The sequence below is a fragment of the Cryptomeria japonica genome, chromosome 3 (genome assembly GCF_030272615.1).
Source record: "Cryptomeria japonica chromosome 3, Sugi_1.0, whole genome shotgun sequence".
Lineage (NCBI taxonomy): Eukaryota > Viridiplantae > Streptophyta > Pinopsida > Cupressales > Cupressaceae > Cryptomeria > Cryptomeria japonica.
In genome coordinates, this window is record NC_081407.1 from 556,056,598 (window position 1) to 556,080,591 (window position 23,994).

General features: G+C 37.7%; 1 protein-coding gene across 3 annotated transcripts in view; it reads right to left on the minus strand.

Annotated features, from left to right (window-relative positions):
* LOC131029898 (inner membrane protein PPF-1, chloroplastic) overlaps positions 1-23,994 on the minus strand; it is a 216,747-nt gene that overhangs the window by 161,859 nt on the left and 30,894 nt on the right. For 2 of the 3 annotated variants that reach the window (XM_057960564.2, XM_057960562.2), the window contains exon 2: positions 22,893-23,003. The exons of the other annotated variant lie outside the window; for it this stretch is intronic. In XM_057960564.2, coding sequence (XP_057816547.1) covers positions 22,893-23,003 — 111 coding nt within the window. The remainder of the gene's footprint in view (positions 1-22,892; positions 23,004-23,994) is intronic. 3 annotated transcript variants of the gene reach the window in all.

Below are 23,994 nucleotides of genomic sequence, written 5' to 3' on the forward strand. Positions count from 1 at the left end.
AGGTCAAATTATAGTAAGATCAAAGAGGGCAGGAAACATGGTCAAGGCCAAATTAATGTTCACAGATAGACAACTATTAAACATGTCAGACTACCCAACATTGAAACAGAGATGACAACACTAATGTTTCAGAAAGTCAGGAACACAATCAAGGTGAAAAACCAGAAAACCTAAGCTATGCAGATGAAGACCAATGGATCAAACACAATTAAAAGATCCTCATGCTCATTACTTTATTAGTGGAAGATGAGATGCTTATGCACATTCAAAAAATGTAGGATGCTCATGAGTCTTAGAAAAGGTAGAAGATAATATATGCAGTAAACAACAAAACCCAGGTGTTATGTCTCATAGAGAACCAACCCACGCTCAAAATATGAGATGAAAAAAAAAGGTGAACATTTTCTGGTGCAACCCACAGAATCAAAAAATAACTGCTTGAGTTGGAGAAAGTCAGAATCAAGGTTCAAGTTGAAGAAAATCAGTTGGTGATGATCATATTCCATGCTCTACTTCATTGTCCAAAGTGTTTTTCACCTATATGAGTGTCCGCAATTGCCAAGGTACCTATCAAGTGCCTGTTGGCTGGTTTCAACAAGAACTACAGCACATGGGTGATGACAAAAAGGAAGAAAATGTTCTTTGTTCTAGAAAAAGGGGAGAAGATATTCCAGCAACAGAAAAAGTTCTAGCAACACAAAGATTTTTTAGGCAAAGCAACAATTTGCAGCCAACAGTAACCTATCCCAACTGTAGAAATCCCATGACACCAAACACTGTTGGTATAACAGCCTCACACAGAAAAATAATTGAAGGGCACAAAAGATAAAAGAATTGGCGACATCAAAGCAATGTTGTCAAGAAGTATGATGGTGATGTCAAGACCAATGATGTCAGATACTTTGAAAGTGATGATGCAATCATCCAAGTGCTAGCCCAGTCCCACATTGTAACCAAGAATGAAACAAATCCAGTACATCAACTCAGGTGCCACAAGGCATATATTTCTGGGAGGTATTTACTATTATCTGGTTTAAAATATCAATTGCATACAATAATAGAAACTAATAGTGCTTACTAGATAGAGTAAAACAATAAAACATGCTAGAAGCTTTATTCAATTTGAGTTTGCTTACACACATGTAGATCAAGGATACCCCAGCTAAGATCAAACACCTTTCCTATCTACAATTATTCAACATAAAGGAAGCCAATGACTATTGATTAGATCATTAGAACAAACCCTTTGAGAACTGCTGCAACAAAACACAACTAACCCAAACATAACAAACAAACTAATATAATAGTTGGCCCCACAATCTAATCAAAACAATGCAAGTCCATTCTATACTAATTACATCATCCCACCCCACAAAAGAACAAAATGATACAGATCACATAATATTGGGAAAAAATTTCTTTAGTTTTTGTGGCACTGTAGAAAAGGAAGGTCCTTATTGCTGATTTTTGGCTGGTTCAGCCATAACAGCATGATCAAAACCTAAACATTCCACATCAAAGAACTAACAAAGATCCTTGGAATGCAGATCCTCCAGTGCAGCCAGTTCTAAATCTGCAACATGTTTTTCAAGTGGAAGAAACAACATAAATCATTGCATCTAGAATGTTGTGCACAGTACAGGGAATGCACATGCCAGCGGCCATACAACTTAAAGAATTGCATTGAACCATTCAAGGAAGTTGCCATATCTGAATGTGTATTAGATTCCAAAAAATTTTCATGAAGGTGGTCATTGTTCATAGACTCTACTGAATTTCGTCCATACCACTGAAATTTGGCATTGTGTCCTACTTGATGATGGCATACAGCAGAGAGGGAAAGTTAGGAGGGTTGAGGGTCTTCATGTCATATGGTGATAGAGGAAAATGTGAAGATTTTACAGTACAAGTTAGATCAGCCTTCTCATAATGATAACCCTAACAATCTTAACAGTCACAGGAGCCTGACAAACACACAAAGAAAGGTTCACCTCATTCCTTATAGTGTTGTAAGCAGAAAGCTTATGTTGTTCATAGTGATTTGAAACTTGCTGAGCTTGCAAAGACCATCCTAGCACTTCAGAGACATTAGATATCCCAACTATTAAGAACCTTGTCCACTTTTCCCACACATTGTGCATTTGCCTTTATTGACATCACTTTCCCACAATAATGACTTCCATTCCTTCATAGCAGTCCATCCAACAATTCTTGGTGCAGAGATGATATTGAATTTCATAAGTTTACCCAAGTTGCTATCTATTCTACTTGTCACAGTTGCAATAAGCATTGGTCCAACTTTACCAGATTTAGAATCCAAGAATAGTTGTACAGTAATTGCAGGCCATATGGTTACTGTAAAAGGTTGTAAGGCAATAGCTTGTTTCCAAGACTGTACAATAGAATCATCCCCATAGGCCATACTACTGGAGATGTGATAAGGGAAACATAATATGAAATTATGTAATGGCCAAGCTCTACACCAGAATATGGACCAACAAGCAATATAGTAGAAGAAACAATAAGATGTAATTGGTGAGCAACCGGTACAGTGAAAAAGAACACTAAGGAGTAGCATATTGTGGAAGATGAGCAGCAATGAAATAGATCTATAGAAGACTTATGGTGCCAAAATCTTTTTCAAACCATACAGGGGAAGAAATTATCCTAGATAGTCATATGTTGGAAACATTGCAAGGATGTTCAGTGGAGAATCAGAAAAGTTTAGTTTTCTTCTTTTATACCCTTTGCAAGGCAATAGCTTTCCTCTTATCAATATATGCTTTAAATTTCCTAAACTCGTTGATCTACACATATGGATAAGGTCCTTTATAGCATTTGTTAGGATATTTATTAATTGGCTCTTAAGTTAACCATTCCTGCCCATACCTTCATCAATCAAGTCTAATTCTGACAGTTTTGGTAGGCCTGTGCCTGCATAATCAATAGTATTAATAGCTTCCTCCCACTGATGTTAAGCTTTTTGTAATGTCCCCATCCTACTCAGGGACATTGGTTTGAGGAGTTAGCCTATTTTTGGACCCTTGTAGGCTAACAGCATATGGATAAGGAGGTCAGTAATGCAGTATCTTGAGGAGTGGTCTGTCTATTTGTTCTAGTTCAGTTCTGGTCTTCGTTTCATCAGTTTCTGACATTATAAGAGGATTTCCTAATTTTTAGGGAAAAACTGCTAAAAATAGACATGGTCCTATTTTCATTGTCGTGGCGAACTGTGGCTCCAGCTTCTGACAGATTCAATTTCCAAGCAATAATGAGGGAGATATGAATTTTTAAGTGGTTCCCACAGGCAATTAATATTTTAATGAAATATTAATATGAAACCACAAAGTGCATCACTTAAATTTATTTAAGTGAAAAATTAATATCTCCTAAGTTAGGCATTGCTTTTAGGGTTAAGTTGGGAACCCTAAAAGCAAGTTATGATTTTTAAAACCCTAATTGCCAAAAATCGTACTTTTTGGATATTTAGGCAGCCAAGATGGAAATTAAACCTCATTCATTGATATTGAGCATTTGAGATTTCTTCTAAGCACTTTGCTATGGTGGCTAGGGTTTGGACCTGTTTTCGAGAGCGTGCATTCTTCAAGATTCAGTAGCTTTGAGATTGTGAAAGATCAATCGAACTGTTGCAGCTTGGTTGGCTTCATTCAGGAGTCAAATTGAATTAAATTGGGGCAGATTTGGCTTCTTACAAGGCAGATTTGTTGTAGGTTTCCTATTTACTGTTTTGTTGTTAATTCTTCTGTGGTTTGGAGGCTTCTTTTCCCAAACACACAGCTTGCTCATTTATTGGCGCCATCTTCCACTATTTGGGTGTCTTAGTATTAAATAAGAGTAGATCTGAATTGTTTCAGAATAAAAATCAGAACTTTGTAAGTTGCTGATTGAATTCTTTTAATTCAATAAATTGGCTAAGGACCTACGGGTATGCTTCTAAATTCTCCAATTTATTGTTTCAATTGATTAATTTCATGTATTATTTCAATATGTGTTGCAAATTAAAGAAGCCCCCTTCTACAACTTCTGTCTATTTCTGAAAGACCATCTTAATAATCAAAATTACAAAGAAGATCTACAAATTACAGCAGGTTGAAGAGTTGAACCAGCAAGGGTTCATCACAGTGGTATCAAAGCTTTGATCCTACCTTCCTGGAGGGTTGGAATTTTTTATGCATCAACAACAGACTAGGCCTCACAGGTATTACACACGCAGGAGACCTGGTTTACAAGGTGATCCTAATCAAACTGAAGAAATACCCTTGAAAATTATGGGGGACAGGAATGATGGTGAGCAACACAGAGAGGTTGTTAATAATGAGGACCAAGATGCCGGAGTTATTATGAGGGGTTTAGTAACAGGGCAGCGACAGGTGGCAAATGTGTTGCAGCAGTTGACTACAGCCATACAATAGATCACTGTGCCAAGGGGGCATTATCAAAACCAAGAGGAAAATGGTAGTGTTGTTGGTCGCCCAAGGGCAAGAGTGACTCCCACACACCCCTATGATAGGCCTACACACACAACCTTTGTTAGAAATGAACCTAAAGAAGAGGACGTGGTTGAGGAGGAAGATGAGGTGGCCTTTACGGTTAACGTGCCACACTTCTGATAAATGGGATGCATTACCCCCAAGAGTTAAGGAACATCTTAACTTTGACAGGTTTATGAGTCAGAAGAGGGAACACAGCAAGAAGTGGAATTGGAATGACAGGTAACCTTGGAACAAAACTAATGATCTCAAATATGCAATCAACAAGCTCATACTTTCTACTTTTGATGGCAACGGTAGAGTTACAGCCACAACTTGGATTAGCAAGTTGGATACCTTCTTGAACCTACGTCCTATGTCAGAAGAAGATGCTATTAAGTTTGCAGCTTTGCATTTGGATGGGGTAGCCCATGATTGGTGGCACCATGGGATGGTGACTTTGCGTCATGACCTTATTACTACATACCAAGAATTCACTGACAGATTGGTTGAGCGTTTTGATAAAAGAGATCCAGAGTTGTATTTCAGGGATTTAGCTCAGCTGAAACAAATGGGCAGCTTGGAATCTTATATTAGTGAATTTCAGAAGCTTTCAGTTATGGTAACTAACATCTTAGAGAGAAGGTTGGTCATTCTTTTTGTTGAAGGTCTTTATGAGCCTATGAAAGGTTGGATTAAGGCTTTCGATCCCCCTACCTTGCAAGAAGCCATGAGGAAGGCACGTAGCATGGAACTTACCGCTCCTCGTAGTAAGTTCACTCCAAACAACTCAAAACCGTCCTCATCATTTAATAACAGCAAGTCTGATCAAAAGAAATCAGAAAAATGTGGACCAAGGGAAGAAGTTTACAACGCCTTTGGATAGGGAAACACTTAATGATTTGCATAGAAGGAAACTGTCTTTTCATTGTAAAGGCCCTTATGATCAAAACCATGATTGTCCCCTCAAGCCTAAGGGTCAAAATAGGAATATGGAGTGGTTTTATGAGGGAGAAAACATGATTGATAACACAGACCAGCAAGTTGATCAAAATGATTCCGAGAGTGAAAATTCAGAAAAGGAAGTTGAAAATGAAGGAGAATTCGATCTACGGGAAGCTCATATGTCTAGCATGCAAGGAGAAGGTTCTTTTAGGTTGTGTGGACTCTTGGCTGGTCAAAGAGTCATTTCTCTACTTGATACAGGTGCAACTCATAATTTCATAGATGCACGGTTGATGGAGAAGCGTGGGATTCAAACTCAAGAGTTTGAAGGCATAAGGGTGAAAGTTGTTGATGGTAATGTGCTGACTTGTGATATAATGATTTCAGACTTCCCATGAAACTCAATAATTATGAATTCAAAGCTGACTTTTATGTGGTTAACATGGGAAACATGGACGTGGTCCTTGGCATGACATGGCTTCATGCCATAGGTGAATTTACACTCAACCTCAAAGATATCGAGATGAAATTCAGGGTTGATGGGACTAATCATTTTCTTAAAGCTATCAAGGCCAGCAACTTGAAATTAATCACTCTTAAAAGAATGGAGAGACTTATCAGGCATGACATGGTGGATTGGGCAGCAAAGTGTAAACTAATGCCTACTTATGAGGAGCAGCATAAAACACATTACCATTCAAATATTTAGGAGCTTAGAGTTAAGCATACAAAGGTGTTTAGTGACATACCTCCTGGTAGGACTCCTGATAGAGGCATAGAGCACATTATTGAGCTTGAAGGAGGCACCAAGCCCATTATGATTACACCTTACCGGCGGTTGAAAGATGAAATTGAGAAAACCATCAAAGAACTTCTAGCAATGGGACACAGGGGCCGAGTAAATCGCCTTTCGCTTCATCAATTGATTTGGTGAAGAAGAAAGACGGTACACTTAGAATGTGCATTGATTACCGTATGCTGAATAGAAGGACTATAAAGAATAGGTATCCCATTCCTCGCATCGATGAGTTGTTAGATGAGCTTCACGAAGCTTGTTATTTCTCCAAGATTGACTTGAGAACAGGTTATCATCAGATCAATGTTAGGGAGCAGGACATTGAGAAGACTGCATTTAGATGTCATTGTGGACACACTGAGTTTTTGGTTATGCCTTTTGGGTTGACCAATGCACCAACCACCTTTCAGTCCACTATGAACAGGGTCTTTCAGTCTCAGGTGAGGAGATTTGTTCTGGTTTTCTTTGATGACATTTTGGTTTACAGTAGAACTTGGGAGGAGCACCTGGTTCACTTGGATATTATTTTAGGCATACTTGACAGGGAGTCCTTTTACGCCAAAGAGTCCAAGTGTGCATTGGGAATGGCAGAACTTTTGTATTTGGGTCACATAATCAGCAAAGACGGAGTTCGCATGGATCCTGATAAGGTTCGTGCCATTGTTGATTGGCCTACGCCTGAGACCCTAGCTCAACTCAGAGGATTTGTTGGTTTATGTGCCTTCTACTGTCGGTTTGTTAGTGGTTTTTCACGGCATGTCGTGCCACTCACTGATTTGACCAAGAAGGGTGCATTTGTTTGGACACCTCTCGCACAGGAGTGTTTTGAGAAGTTCAAGCAATTGATGACTACATGTCCAGTTCTTGCTTTACCCGATTTCACCAAACCTTTTGAGTTTCATTGTGATGCATGTGGAGAGGGTATTGGTGCAGTAATTATGCAAGATCGTCATCCTATAGCTTATGAGAGCAGGAAGCTTCGGGGTCCAGAGAGGAGCTATAGTATTTATGATAAGGAAATGTTGGCCATCATGCATGCAATGGCCAAGTTCAGGCACTATTTAGTTGGCAGCAAGTTTTGTGTCAAAACCGATCATAATAGTTTGAAGCATTTCCTTGGACAGCGGGATCTAAATGAGCGTCAACAGAAGTGGGTCGGCAAGTTACAGTCTTATGATTTTGACATCTCCTATGTCAAAGGGACTCAGAACATTGTTGCTGATGCTTTATCTCGTCACCCCCATTTGAGCTCCATGGCAGCTGTTTCCGAAGATTGGAAACACTTGATTATAGCAGAGTATGCCAAGAATCTATGGGCCTCTCGTATTATTGATGGGACAGTACAGGACAGTAGGTACTCTCTTGTGAATGACCTCATCATTTACAAAGAGAGGATATTTTTAGTCCCAGGTTTTGAGGTGAAATGCATAGTGTTGAGGACTTTCCATGATTCACCTTTGGCTGGACATCCAGGTTACTTTAAGACCTATAGGCAGGTACGGGAGAGATTCTCTTGGAAGGATCTCAAGTCTGATGTTCTTCAATACGTCAGAGAGTATTCTGTTTGCCAGTAGAACACGCAGGAGCACAGTTTTCCTGCAGGGTTACTTCAGCCACTTCCTATTCCTGACAGGAAGTGGGAATGCGTGTCTATGGACTTTATTAACGGGCTTGCCAAAAGCCCAAGGGAGAGACAACATTTATGTGGTGGTTGATCGGTTGACTAAGTATGCACATTTTTTCCCGATCACGACTACTTATTCTGCTGGTCAAGTGGCTGATCTTGTCTTTCGTGAGGTATTTAGATTGCATGGTTTACCTCAGAGTATTGTCAGTGATAGGGACAGCAGGTGCATGGGTCACTTCTAGCAGGAGTTATTCAGACTTTGTGGGATAGAGCTCACTCCGAGTACCAGTTACCACCCCCAGACTGATAGACAGACAGAGATTGTCAACAAATGGGTGGAAGGATACCTATGGAACTACATCTCTAGGCATAAGAAGGCTTGGGTGAAGTGGTTACATTTGTGCGAGTATTGTTATAATTCCACTCACCACATGACTATTCAGATGACACCTTTTAGAGCTTTGTATGGATATGATGCTCCTAGTTTTCTGGATTTATTGATGAGCGATTGCAAAGTACCGAGTGTTGGGAATCTGTTACAGGAGAACCAGGATATTATGAGAGCACTTCGTGATAATATTCAGAAGGCTCAGAATCAGCAAAAGCAATATGTTGATCAAAGGAGGGTTGAGCGATCTTTTGAGATTGGGGATATGGTGTATTTGATGCTACAGCCCTATAGACAATCCTCTCTTAGGAAGAAGGGCTCGGAGAAACTCAAGCCACGTTACTATGGTCCTTTCAGGATTTCCAGGTGAGTTGGTCAGGTGGCTTATGAGTTAGATTTACCGGTTGATAGTAAAGTTCATAATGTGTTCCATGTGTCACGCCTTAAGCAGGCATTCGGACAACAGATAGTTCCTTCTGCAATTTTACCACCCCTAGATGATGAGGGGAAATTAGTGCTAGTACCTGAGGCCATTCTGGAGTTCAGAGAGCGTCATTTGCGGAGAAGTGCCATCAGGGAATTTTTTATTAAATGGAAGGATCTGTCGATAGAGGATGCTACTTGAGAGTGTGATAGCATTTTACAGCATCCAGCATTGAGTTTGCTTGAGGACAAGCAAATTTTGGGAGGGCGGACTGTAATGTCCCCATCCTAGTTAGGGACATTGGTTTGAGGAGTTAGCCTATTTTAGGACCCTTGTAGGCTAACAGGGTATGGATGAGGGGATCAGTAATGCGGTATCTTGAGGAGTGGTCTGTCTTTTTGTTCTAGTTCAGTGTTGAATTCAGTTCTGGTCTTCGTTTCATCAGTTTCTGACATTATATGAGGATTTCTTAATTTTTAGGGAAAAACTGCTAAAAATAGACATGGTCCTATTTTCATTGTCGTGGCGAACTGTGGCCCCAGCTTCTGACAGATTCAATTTCTAAGCAATAATGAGGGGGATATGAATTTTTAAGTGGTTCCCACAAGCAATTAATATTTTGATGGAACATTAATATAAAACCACAAAGTGCATCACTTAAATTTATTTAAGTGAAAAATTAATATCTCCTAAGTTAGGCGTTGCTTTTAGGGTTACGTTGGAAACCCTGAAAGCAAGTTATGATTTTTAAAACCCTAATTGCCAAAAATCGTACTTTTGGGGTATTTAGGCAGCCAAGATGGAAATTAAACCTCATTAATTGATATTGAGCATTTGAGATTTCTTCTGAGCACTTGGCTATGGCGGCTAGGGTTTGGACTTGTTTTCGAGAGCGTGCATTCTTCAGAATTCAATAGCTTTGAGATTGTGAAAGATCAATCAAATTGTTGCAGCTTGGTTAGCTTCATTCAGAAGTCAAATTGAATTAAATTCGGGCAAATTTGGCTACTTACAAGGCAGATTTGTTGTAGGTTTCCTATTTACTATTTTGTTGTTAATTCTTCTGTGGTTTGGAGGCTTCTTTTCCCAAACACACAGCTTACTCATTTATTGGTGCCATCTTCCACTGTTTGGGTGTCTTAGTATTAAATAAGAGCAGATCTGAATTGTTTCAGAATAAAAATCAGAACTTTGTAAGTTGCTGATTGAATTCTTTTAATTCAATAATTGGCTAAGGACCTACGGGTATGCTTCTAAATTCTCCAGTTTATTGTTTCAGTTGATTAATTTCATGTATTATTTCAATATGTGTTGCAAATTAAAGAAACCCCCTTCTGCAACTTCTGTCTATTTCTGAAAGACCATCTTAATAATCAAAATTACAAAGATCTACAAATTACAGCAGGTTGAAGAGTTGAACCAGAAAGGGTTCATCACACTTTTAGCTTCAACCCATTCACAAACCCCTTTCCCATTATTCCTCATTCCTTCTTTTGCTTCTTGTCATTTCTTGTTACTTGCTCATTTTTATTAATCTCCATGACTTAAACAAAATTGCAGTTAGGCAGAAATATTTCTTAGTCCTCCCCTTGCCAATAGAACAAATCACTAACGAAACTTGTTTCATCCTTCAATCTTCGGCTTCATGGGACCTTAAAAATCCTCTGTCCACTCTTCACTAGAGTACAAATCCAATGAAACCAAGGAAGTTGCTTCCTCATTCAATGTCTGATTCCTAGAATCAATTATATAATTTTTGGCCTTTATTTTCAATGGAAAGTGTTTCTTTTCACTTGTGCTTGGCTTCAGCTGCTACAAAGCATTGTAGGCCTTCTTGCGTAATGAGATGACAACAAAGTTTAATTGTGATGATTGATTTCCAATTACTACCCTTTGGCCCATGAGAAATACAAGTATTTCTATTCCTTGTTGATTTGCTCCTACCAATTGGAAAGTTGCCAGCCAAATAGTTGATTTACTGTTTTACCTAGCTTTCACTAGGTATATTCTGAAAGCACATTCAAGCCACATCCAGTATCATAATTGTACTCATCATGTTCCTTACAAAAATCTCCGTATGTGCTACTATTGACTTCCATGTCAAATTAATCATAGGGAACATGGGATCAATGAACTAATCTCCCAAAAATGGAGATTATTAATTAATTTGCATTAGATGGATGTTAAAACTAGACAACAATAGTATTATTAGTTAATTTGCATTCTGTTGGTGTAACTACTAGTTATAGTAACCAACACAATCTCTTTTTCTTGTAAACTACAGCCCTCTCAGGATATCTTGGTTAATGCAATACAATATTATCATTTTCTTTCATTAAAGCCATCAAACAAGCACCAGAATTGTGCACTGAAACTTTTTCTGCTGGAAACACCACTATGGGGAAAACCAGCTGGGAATGGCAAATGCCCAGCTTCCTTAATTTCTGTATAGCCTAATATTAGATACAAAGAGAATGAGTATAACAGTTAGAACATCTCCTGTCATTGTTTTCCCCTAGAGAAACTCTTTGCTCTGTAATTCATTCCTTCAACGATCAATTCTACACTTTAGTCATTCCATGCTCTCAGATACACACTCATCTAAAATGACATTTCCATCTGCCTATCACTATTACTCTTATAGTGCCCAGGAAGTGTTCTTTCATGCACTAAACAACTACCAGTCATTCTAAAAGTGAAGCAAGAGAATGATTCTACCCTGTAGGACTTCTCGAATTTAAACTGCCACCAGTGTTAACAAATGGTTGCATTACCAACACTTTGGTTGCTTGTAAATGAAATAGTTTTAAACCCACTGCCTGTTAGAACTGGCAATTACAATTTTGACACCCATGTTCAGTGCCAGTTCTGCCATCATACAAGACATACTCCAAATAAAGCCCCATCGCTATCTTATTTGATTTGCTAATGAAGTGGTTTTAAATTTTCCTAATCCTTATGGATCAAATGATGATGCTGCTAGTGGTGGTGATGACGACAATGACAAAAACAACTTTTGAACAAATAAATCTGTAGGATATGTTAAAGAATATCATTTTAAATTTCAAATATACACTAAACTTTATTTTTGACTTCAATGTATTGTAAATCATTGCAGTTAATATGTTTGTAGTTACTGCCCTCCTTCTTGCCTTCCATGTCCTTTGATTCATCAAGAGTATTTATTTATGAAGTGTAATCCTTGAAATTCTCACTACTGTACCAATCATTACCTTTCTCCATTGATAGTGTGTATGAACAATTTCATTTTTGTTTCGTTGCATATTACAGATGTGCTGGTTAAATATGAAGCTTAATATAAACATCAATTTGATGAATTTTGTGGAATGAATGAATATTGATTTGACCAATTAAGTGAGCTAATGTTTTGCTATGTGGATACTTTGAATGGTGTAAAGATTTTGTCTAACTACATTCATGTGGCTAAGTGGACGCAAGAAACCCTACCACCCTCCAAGAAGGGAGGCAGAGCATCATTAGGGAGAGGGGCAAAGACATGTGAAAAGGTCAAAGTTGTCATCGATGCGATGTCTTGACTATTGAGATAAGTAACCTAGTTAGGGTTTGGCATTGAAGCCCTAGAGTCGCTTGAGTTGAGTCGGTGTTTATGTCATTGGGGTGTCGAGATCTTGTATAGTCCAGTTGGTCATGTCAAGGTCGTCTCCCTTATGTTAATAATCATCAATATTAAATTCATACCTTTTGACATGAACTTATAATTAGATTTGAGCTTGGAAGCATTTTAGTGCTCAACCAGTTTAAATAATCTTTATTGCTGATAATTTAACATTTCAAATTTAAAAATCTTTCAGACTATGTGGTAATAACTCATATAACCCAGTGCCAATGTTTATACATTAACATAGCCAAACATTATTTTACGCATTGACATTATTAAGTACCGCTCCCATTACTTGCAGGGAGGTTGTCATGATTGACTCCATAATGTTTATGAAACGCAATGAAATGTAATGCCAACGGGGAATTGTGGCTTTTGACATAACCAATCCTTGAATTTGCAATTGTATGTCATTTTTGAGATCCTTCCATATAATGGCAACAACCAATTCTTGAGTGAGAACCCATACACAAATCTTTTTTTTTTTTTTTTGAGAAGAAATAAATTAAGAAAATTTCGGACAGGGTTTGGGAGAACTTATTTCTGGTTCACAAGAGCTTAAAGAAGAGAAGGCAATAGGAAGCTTGAAGGAACTCGAGCTGGGAAAGTAGAAAGAACAAGAGACTTCTACATATACACTGCTGCTTCAAATTCTCCAGGCATGACTTCTTTTTCTGTTCTAACTTACGAACTGCAATACTGAAATATCTTAGAAAGAACATGTATGAAGTTCTTGTGCGCACAAAAGAATTAGAAGCTCTTAATGCAGCTCGATGCTGAGCTCTGTATGCTTTCTTGTTTAGCATGTTCCTACATAAAGGTTTAGATGCAGCTGATGAAATATACTCTCTGTATATTTAAAGTGAGCTTGATAGCAAGAGCTCTAGTTGGAAAACCTCGGCTAGGTGTTGATACATAAGCTACATTAAGCCAATAGGAACTATTTACATGGGCAAACTCTCAGACCCTGCAAGGCCGAACACTTGTCAATCAAGAAGCGATGGATTTCCTTTGGCTGTCTGCCAAAACAATTACCAGTAACAACTGTTGAATTTTTATAAAAGCAAACAAGATCTTTAGTGATAATGCTGCTATGACACGGAAACACTACCATGCATGTTAACAACTTATTAATACTAGCTGATTAATGATACTGATGCACACTATACCAGGTATACAATCTCTTTATTAATTGCAGCTAGGCTGGCTTTCTGTTATCAATCTTGTTACGAAAGATAATTATAGGCTCTATGAAGCTAAATTCAATTCATAAAGAAAATGTATATACCCAGCTGATAAACTATACCAAACTCAGAAAGTAGAGGGTTGTGAGAACATAGAATTAAGTGTCGGAATGTTTCTACATGGGTGCGATAGAGGCACTTGCATGTATGTGCAAGGGATGCACCTACATGTACATACGTAATGTGCCAAGAAGCACCTACTCTAAGCATATTAAATACTAAGTTTGCTTAACATGAATCATATTGAGAATGGTATCTCTCTAGCAGCCCTATGCATTCTAAATTACAGTCTCGTTCCAAGTGGTTAGGAAGTAATCCTAACTAGTGGAGAGATTTGAGACCATGACAAGCCTAAAATTATAGCTCATCCAACTAGCTACATAAAGCTTAACTGTGTATTAAAAAATAAAGAACCACTGAAACTATTAAGTTGACTATATGTGAACTTCAGCTAATTGAGTCTTGTGCAACCTACCATAAACGGTAAACAGATTGTAGTGTTAGCATATTGTAGTGGTTAAGTCCACCATGTCAAGTCAATTAGAACTTGAGTGTTGTTGTAACAAGTTGAGTGGGGTGGTGAACAATGACTGCATGTTCATTGTGCTTTGCAATTATACAAAACCTTTGGCCAAGGTAGTGCAGGGTTCTGCATGCACCTATTAGTGCACTTGATCCAGATACACTATCTAGTTAGAGGGTCATGCTACTAAGGAGGTACCTATAGTGTATAACACTAGAGTCGTGTAGGTTCTAAACACCAGGCTCAGATGGCAATTAGACCTAGTCCTATGTCTGCACCATTGTGAAGGGTAGGGCCACTTCTGTAAGAAAGGTGTGCACGGGACCGCCAGGTCTGTGGATGGAAGAAAAGCACCTTGTTGATGCTCTCTCTCATGCAGAATAAGCCAAGACTTGTAAAGAATTCCAAATGGAAAGCAAACTTTTGTAAACTCTAAACCTTACTTGCTTTAATTATTGCAAATTGTTTATGTTAGAGAAAAGAACAAGTTAACTTCCTTGTTTCATCATATCATCAGTTGATGCATATTTCTTTCTAGTTGGTTCAAAAATTTGAAAGTTGGAATGTTAAACAAAAAGAAAATGTTCCTGCAATAGTTAGCATTTCTTTTTATGCCTTAGAATTTTCTTTCAGATTAAGGTAGTATGTTACACAAATCAATAAGAGAAAGAGAGACATAAGATAGTAGCTATTCCTAAGCATACATTGAAGCTAGATAATATAAAGGTATCCGAGCCATTTTGATTCTTGTAAGCTAGGACCTTATGAAGAGCAGTTGAGTTATAATGTATAATGGGCTATGGTAGTTTGATCATTGTGTGAGTCTTATTGTGGCATGATCATTATTCAGTGTATACATAAGTGTATTATAAGTTATGGTCTAGTATGAGAGATTCTTCCTTTTCTTATTGTCATCTCTATTTGACATGTTCAATCTGTAGGGTATAATGTGTGTACGTAAAGTCTAAAATCCTACAAACAGTCACTTATAGATTAATTCTACAACTATCTCTACAATTTCATTGTTGTTTGTTATTATGCTTACACTCACTACAAAACAATATGTTGTTGCAGACCAAATGGGTCCAAGGCTGGGTGCCGTAGGCATTCACCCACGACCCATTTCAAATGTCTCGAGTATGACCTAGGTAAGCTATAAACATACTTGGGGATTACTTGAGGTACTCAGGTGAACATGGGTGAGCCCACATGGCAACTGACCCAAAATCACTTTAAAAAGCCTTTTTTTAAAGCGCATTTTGAATGAAAAAAAAAAAACTAGAGTGCTAATATAAACCCTAAATGCACCCTAAAAACACAAACACAAAAACACATTTCCAGCTTACCTATCACTCCAAGATTCCAAAACTTTTTGTTTGTCCTAGATTCCAAAACTTTTTGTTTGTCCTAGCTCAAGGCTGCTAGTGTTTCTGAGTGCTGTGAAGGATTGCAAAGATGTCTTTGATAAGTGTTACAAAAATATTTTAGCTTGCATCAAGGACATTTATCATTCAGGGTAATTTTTTTAGAATTTTTGTAATTTTTTAAATTGTATCTCCAAGCTTCCAATTTTTTCAGGTTTTCTGCATGTTGATCAATTTTGAACATTTGATAAGGCAGTGTATTGTTTGTTTGTTTTTATATTTACATGGTATAACTATTGGGTTGCAGGAATATTTTAGCTTGCATCAAGGACATTTATCATTCTGTGTATGTTTTTTCAGTTTTTTGGAAAAAAATTCAATCATATTTCCAAGCTTCCAATTTTTTTGGTTTTCTGCATTGTTAATCAATTTTGAACGTTTGATAAGGCAATGTGTTGTTTTTTTTCTATATTTACATATTATAGGGCTACACCTAATATTAGTTTATTTTAAAACAGGTAGGAAAATGGAACATAAATAAGTAGTTTATTTAATGATTGGCTCTTTGCCCTTTGGCAGCATGTCACAATGATTCAGCACGTTCCCAAAGGCAAGGTTATTGTTAGCATCATGGTCATTGCCATAACAAGAGATTCTACAGTCAAGTGAAAGCTCACTTGTATGCAATGGCCAGCCAAGAAATTATAATTTGTCCAAGTTCAAACAAGCAATGGTTGCCGAAGGAGCAAATTCTCTTGTATATCAAAGTGCAAGAAACAGCAGAAGTACAAAAGACAGAAAAATTAAAAGACCATCCTTTAGCCAAAAAAGGATTGCACAAGCCACCTTTAGGGCCAAATTCCACATCTCCAACAATAGTTCCTACTCATCCTTTTATTGTGACACCGTCTTCCCAAGAAGACAATAGCCCCTTTGTTTACCAAAAAGGAGGTCCGTTACAGATGACATTTCATAATTAAATGACAAGCAATGTAGATGAGCACATTGTGCATTGCATTTATGTCAATGGGCTACCTTTCAACCTCATGATATCACCATATTGGCAAGAAATAGTGATGGTTATTAATATTAGTCCAACGCCCACAACTTATACAGGCCCAATGTATGAAATGGTGTGCACCACCTTATTGGCAAAATAAAATAAAAAATTAAGAGACATTTTTGCATTTAAACAAAGATTCATGGACTGAAAGATGATTGTTCATCATTTCTGATAGATGGAAATATTGCAAAAACGAGCCCCTGATTAATATCACTGCACTGTGACCTAAAGCAGCAATGTGATTTTAAAGCATTTGATTGTGAAGAGCGCATGAAGGATGCAAACATCATTGTCAACATCCTCATAGACATTATAGAGATGGTAAGTGCCCAAACTTTGTCCAATTTATAACAAACAACATGAGAAATTAAAGGGCAGTATATTTATTGGTGGAGGATAAATATGAGTACATTTTTGGGATACAATGTGCCATCCATTCACTCGACTTGATCGTACACAAGATTGGCACACAAATCAAGTGGATCACAGAAATCTACACCAAGGCTGAGGAAATTCGAATGTTTGTGACAAATCATGTCAAAGAGCAATTTTTAAGTCCCCATCAAAATTGGAGTTGTTGAAGTTAAGGATAGAAATTTTCCATATTTATCTTTTTGACTTACAAATTTGCTATTAAATTTTGTTTAATCGTCTATTTTTTTTTTCTTTTATTCATGAAACTATTAGGTTGTTGAAAATCGATTCACATCACACACAATTGTCTTGAGACAACTTGTGAGGAGCAAGAAGCATTGAGCACCATGGGGGCAAACAAATTTAAAAAGCACCGAGAAATTCAAATCATTGGTCTTAGATTATGTTTGGTGGGCTCATGTGCACTATCTTTTGTGGCTCACTAAGTCTATCATGAGTCTGATCAAATTTGCCAACATGGCTAGATTGTACACTCCATGATAGAAATATAAAGATCATAATAGCAGCTAAAGAGAATGATCCCACAAAAGCATTTTTTTAATGGGTGCAGCAAATCAATGTTGATCACAAGAACAAGATAATCACACCTTTGCATCTTCTAGCATTTGCTTTGTCACCCAAATATTACAGCACAAAGAGAATTTCTGTGCCCAATAGAGTGGCACAACATAGAGATGCTGAAGTGAGGCGTACAATGCAGCAATTCCTAGTATCTTCCCAAATCCAGATTTAGAGGACATTGGCATGGCTTAGTCTTGCAGTTTTCTAACTTCATGGAATCAAAATCTTAACACCCTTCAAGACAAGTACAAGCAGGATACTCACACATAGTGGTACATTCACAGCCAAGGCATTATCTATCTATAGCCCCTTGTACTCAAAGTCCTATCATAGGTATTGTTGATGGTGTTTTTACGCATTATGTAACACAGAATAAAATATTAAGTATTTTATCCTCTCTTGAACAAAGACTCCAAAATGCTAAGCTGCGTGATCAAGTGGGGTGACTCCAAGGTTCTCTAATGTCAGATCTTGACATTCTCTTGGATAGACTCAGTTGTATATGATGTGATATTGCTGGAATCACAAGGTGGACTTACGTTGAATGCTTGAATGCTTTGAATATCGCTAGAACATAGGATTTCACTTGATTTGAAAAAAAAGGAAAAAGGATAGGGTTTGAGGAGGCTATTATAACTCTAAGAATGTAAGAGCAATGGACAATCTTTGGTGGAATTCAACTAAGTCTTGCTTCAACATGTAGTGAACATCTCCACAAGGCTAGTGCAATCTTCTAGGGATAGCTTGATAATTTTCAAATCACCACTACAAACATAGACACCATCAAGTTGATGCATATCAATGAAGAAGCAATAATTAAAGTTAAGCTTGGCTAAGATGGATCCAGTTGACTACATAAGGCACTTTACCATCGGCAAGGTGTTAGTAGTATGGATATGTGAATTTCACCATTGAGTTCTTCTATTCAACTAAACAACATGAAAATCAAATTGAGAAGTAGAGACCATGCAAATTGTCGAATCCACATATCAATTTTACCATATCTTCAATGAAGTTTACATGCTTCTTACAACAATGTCTTGGCAACAATCTTTGCCTTCTCTTCCTACTCTAATCTAATTGCTATTTGCTACTTTCTACTACTATCGTCCATTACAAATGAAGAAGTGGAGACTTATATAGTGCTCCCATTACAATTGAGTGGCTTAGATTGATTCACAATCAATGGCCAAGATTGAAAGATAGAAACCCTGATTAGGGTTTGTTACACCCATTGCAAAGCATTTAGTGCTTGACCAATGATACAATTACATTTGATGTAACACATGTCCTTTGAAAAATCAACAAATAGATGACGACAGTAGGTGCATCAGATTTTGTGCCCATGTGGTAGTTATCTTCTTTTTAATGGATGAGTTTAGATACATCGAATCTGGACGCCTTATCTTGAAATGATGTGATTGGATAAGTGATGACTAAGCGCCACCTCAGCTTGCTTGATCTTCGTAACTCATCACACGTTGTAGATGAATGAAGTATATCTCTCGATGCTCAACATTTCCAAGCTCCTGATGTGATTTTGACTTTGCTCATGTCAATCTTCTAACTTTGATTAACTCTTCTGAAATTATCTCCTATCTTGATCACTTTCGTCCTAGAGCTTTCGTCTGGCTATACCGGCAATGATAAAGGAAATTCAAGATTGTGAAAATTTCATCCTTTGAATGCTTGATGTTGATTGCTACCCTTTGCCTTGATGTTTCTTTTCCATTATTCCTCATGCTGATTGCTTGCATTAGACCTGAAAAGACAATGAAAACATCTTAATCATGACTGTGAATTGATTATAAATACATAAATTTACCCCTTTTTCGAGAAATATAGATGTTATTAAGTTCTGATTTCATTCTTGATAGTCTGCAAATGAGTTTTCTGATCATGTAAACATCTAATTTTGAGTCTGATTTCTCTTTTTGACTTAATTTTCATCAACTTGAGTCTGATTTTGTGTCTCAGGCCTGATTTATGTCGATTTCTGACTTTAATATGCCTGATTTGATAAGTTTTAGGCCTGAGACAGGTCTGATTTGCATTAAAATTCACACAGCAAAGGAGGTGCTAATCCTTAGATCGCTGATTGTCATTGCCTTCAACGGACCCTGTCATTGCCTTGGATGGACGGACTTGTCCTTAGCTCAAGGACGGAGTGTCCTTTGACCAAGGACGAGATGTCCTTGAATTTCCATGCCTTAGCCAATATTTCTTGACCTCAGCTTTAATGTCCTTAGCCAAAGGACGAAATGTCCTTTGACCAAGGACGGGATATCCTTTGACCAAGGATCCCTGAATTCTCTTGCCTTAGTCTAAATCAGAATCACTCTAAATCAGAAATGAAATTGCTGCATGCTTACAATGGTGACCTTGGCAATATTCGATCAGAATTAAAATCGCTATCCTTGAAGACAAATTTGCTGTGAAAGATGATCAATTCCGATTGCTCCTTGATTAAAATTGCCTTGCTTGAGGAGTGAATTCGCTGTAACATAGAAGGAATCGCTGTGATCTACAATAAGACTTGTGCAAAATCGATTTTAGTTTGATCAAATGCAATGATCAAACATATCATCTTTATAGTCACTTGAATGGACAGGGTAACTCATCACAAGGCCGATCCCTTTAATGTTTGCAATAAGACTCTTAGACCTACTTGAATTCTAATTCAAATTTTAAATGATTGTTTCAGTCATTAAATGGTGGGAGCCTATCGTAAATTCCAATGATTCAAATCGTGTTTCTTGATATTCAAAATGTTGTCCTTCCAATTGCTAAGAAGCAATCTCAAATCCTTAAGTTGCTGCTTTTCTCAATGCCCAAGGAGGATACAAAATCCTACATCACTGATTTCATTGATCAAAGAACAGACTTGTATTGCTTATGTCACCGATTCACCTCGTCTAAGGACGAGTGTATTCACTTTAGTCGCTGTTTTAGAAAGGCGAAGGAAATGTCGGTGGTTTGATCAGTCAAAAGGAAATCACAAGGGCTTAATTCGCTGATTTTCGGTAGTAATGGAAGTGATGATCTGGCTGTTAGCTCCTTCGGATAGACGAAGGGAAGGACAAGACTTAGTTCATGCCTTCTTGGGGCATTGATCGAAGGTGACCTGACTTCCCAGGCGGTATTGTAAATGCCTTTAAAAAATTTTGCTCTCCATCTTCTTTGTTCGTGGGGCCCAAACATGCTAAACAGTAGTGGGAAGGGAGCTGAGGGAAATTGCAATGCCTTAAAAAACTCTTTAAAATTCCATGTTAAAGTTCATGGGCCCAAACATGCCATGTTAGTGGAAGGAGGAACCAAAGTTAGTGAAGTGGAAGGGGTGTGCAGTGAGGAAAGGATAAGGGGAGTGATAAAGATATGCCGCGGGGTTTAGGAATTAGGAAAAGGATACGGGGGGTTATAATAAGTGTTGTGGTAGGGTCAGCTAAGTGCTGCAGTGGAAGTTATAAGGTGTAAAGGGGTAAAAAGAGGGAGGTAGGCTGGGATAAGACCGGGGTATAAGGGTAGAAAGAAAGGTGGGTAAGGATAGGATAGGGGTAGGAGGTGGGTAGGCTAAGGGGATAAAAGGTAGTGTGAGTAGTGGATAGGTAGGTTAAGGGGAGTAATGGGGTAAAGAATATGACATGTAGGTTAAAGGATATACGAAGTGGTAGGTATAAGAGGTAGGACAAAGGTGGGAAGGGAAGTTAGAAAGAAGATGGAGGGATAAGGGGATGGAAGATAGAGGGTGGAGGAATAAGGATGGGTGGAAGGTTAAGGGTAAAGTAATGGAGAATGAAGGGATATGGGAGGAAGGAAGGTGAAGTGGAAAGGTAGGAAATAGAAGGATAAGTGAGGGGAAATGGAAATGAATGGGGAGATGGAGGATAGAAGAATGTGGTGAAGGCATAGAGAGGTGGAAGGAAAGAAGTGGAAGATAAAAGATGGAGGGACTGTGAGATGAAAGAGTGAGATGGAAAGATGAAAGGAAATGGAAATGAGGAGAGATGGAAGGGAAGCGATCGGGCTTGGGCAGCCACCGGTAATGCTGGGAGAGGTAGGTCGGAAACTTGGTTGGGCAAAGGAAGTGTTGTACCTCATTTCATCCTAAAGAGAGAGAGCCTTGACTTGATTAACTCTTGACCAACTACCCCTCTTCAAAGCAAAGGCTAATAGCAAAAGACTAAAACTACCAACGGCTAACCTAAAAAGCGAAAAAAGTGGGGGTCCCCATTTGCAATGGGGGGATGTGTGAAAACATCACAACAGGTATGCAGCTACTTATTAAATTAATTTTATAATTGCAAATGTTGACTTTCTCCACCCTCAATATGTTGCAAGTTCTTTAGCTGAGCAAAACTGGAGTACATACTCCTTTACCCACTCAATTAAGCATAACTGGTTGGCTGCAAAAAATGTAAAGGACTCCATCACATAAGCAAATCAAGTACACAAAGGGAGCAATGAATAATTTGAATGTAGCCCCTATGTATGCTAACTTGCATACTTATGTGGGCATAGCTTGCCATAGTTGCCATAGTTTCTTTTAAAGATGAGGGGGCTGCTACACGTGATGCAATTAGTGAGAGTGGTGTTGTGGCTGTTTGTCATTCAAATGAACTAAGTGATGACACTGATGCTCTTGATGAAAAGTAAGATGAAGATTAATGAATGTAATTTTGCTCATTTGACATTTGACATTGGACTATCAGTTATTGTGACCACTACCATGTGTTTTCATAATATTCAAGTACCTTGTTCTATCAAATTTGAGAACATTTGGCTTAACCATTGTATTGTTCACATGCTGAATCGGCAACCCTGGGCTTAAGATGGTCCTATTTCAGGCTGTCTAATACAACTTCTAAGCTCAAACTATTAAAATTTAATCTCGAAACTTGGAATCATTAAGATAATGACCATATAAGCTCAAACTATTACAATTTAATCTCGAAACTTGGAATCATTAAGATAATGACCATATCATCCACGAATAACAAGATGCTAGTAAACATAAGCCCATCATCAAACTGTTTTTTTCACATTGAAATTGCTCCAGAGCTCCACCCTCAAGAACATCAATTACTGCCACAGTGATCTCAATTCAAAATGACTTGGTAACAGAAATAACTAATACTTTGGATTAATGAGAAAGATCAAGATACTTCCATAGATCTAAAATATAGCAGTTCAGTCTCAATCAAATTAGTAATGTTTAGCTCCCATATCATGCTAAGATTAATGATCCTGACAACATATGGAAAAAGATTCTGAAAGCACAAGCACCATAGAGCTTCTAAGGAACAGAACAACCTATTTATCTGAATGTCATGTTGCAATTGAAAAGGTGTTGATTTCAAATGTCAGACTATACAGGTTTAACTGTAACACTTACCTGCTGTTTAGTTAAAGGAAACGTAGCTGCTTTAACAAGAACAGTAAGCAGAATAATTGCAAATCCATATGCATAAGGAATATGAATAGCTTCAAGTCCATCCTTGAGAACCTACAAAACCAAACTACATTTCAGACATACTCAAGTACAAGAACCAATATATCTGACTCATAAAATTGTACATCAAGTTCAAAAGCATTTAAAACCTCTGTAAAGTGCTAGAAACAAAATAAATTGCTACTTCAGATACCTGGAAAAGAAATTAAAACTCCCCCCCCATAAAAAAGCATCAGTTAAACGGAAAATCAGGAAACCTTTCTGTAGCAAAGTAGATATCAAGCAACGGACAAATGAATGCAATAGCATTGAGCAAAAGAGTGAAACTCTTAATAGTAGTTGATCATGGTCAGTCAACTTAGAGAAGTCTTCACGGAGACCAAGTCACTGCCTTCTCTACTAGATTTGTTGGCCCAGTTCCTCCCCAAAAAAGATTGCTCTGGAGGGTTCAATCTCTTCTAGAAACATACTCTCCAATAAGAAAAGCAATTTAACTCTGACAACCAATAGTTGACAACTTGGCACCTTTACAATAACTAATGTAACAATCCAAAAAACTTCATCACATAAGATATACCACACACCTTTGAATTGGATTTTATAAGAACCTTCCAATGGGAGTATACCTGTTGGTTGAAAATTTTGTACACTTAGGTAAATATACAAAATTGTCATTTCAACCACAGCGTGTGAGTAAAACTCTCCTAATTAAGGGAAGGCTCCTCCTATCTAACTACAACTTTGAAAATAAAATAGGATGGGACAGCAATCTTTCTTCTCCTTTCAAGAAAGACAATATCCTTTTCTCTTCATAGAAAAGCGATAGCGATTTGATATAAAACAACAGTAACAACTTTCAGAATGAAATGAGAGAAAGGAAATGAAATTTCCTGAAAGCTCAAAGACTTTCGTCACTTCCTTCGAGACGGGACAGCAATATCAAGCTCAAAGACTTGATTATGTGAAGTCCTACCTACCATTTTCTATACTAACGCTATCAAGAACAAATTATAACAGCTCAAAGACTGGAATATCTTATTCTTTT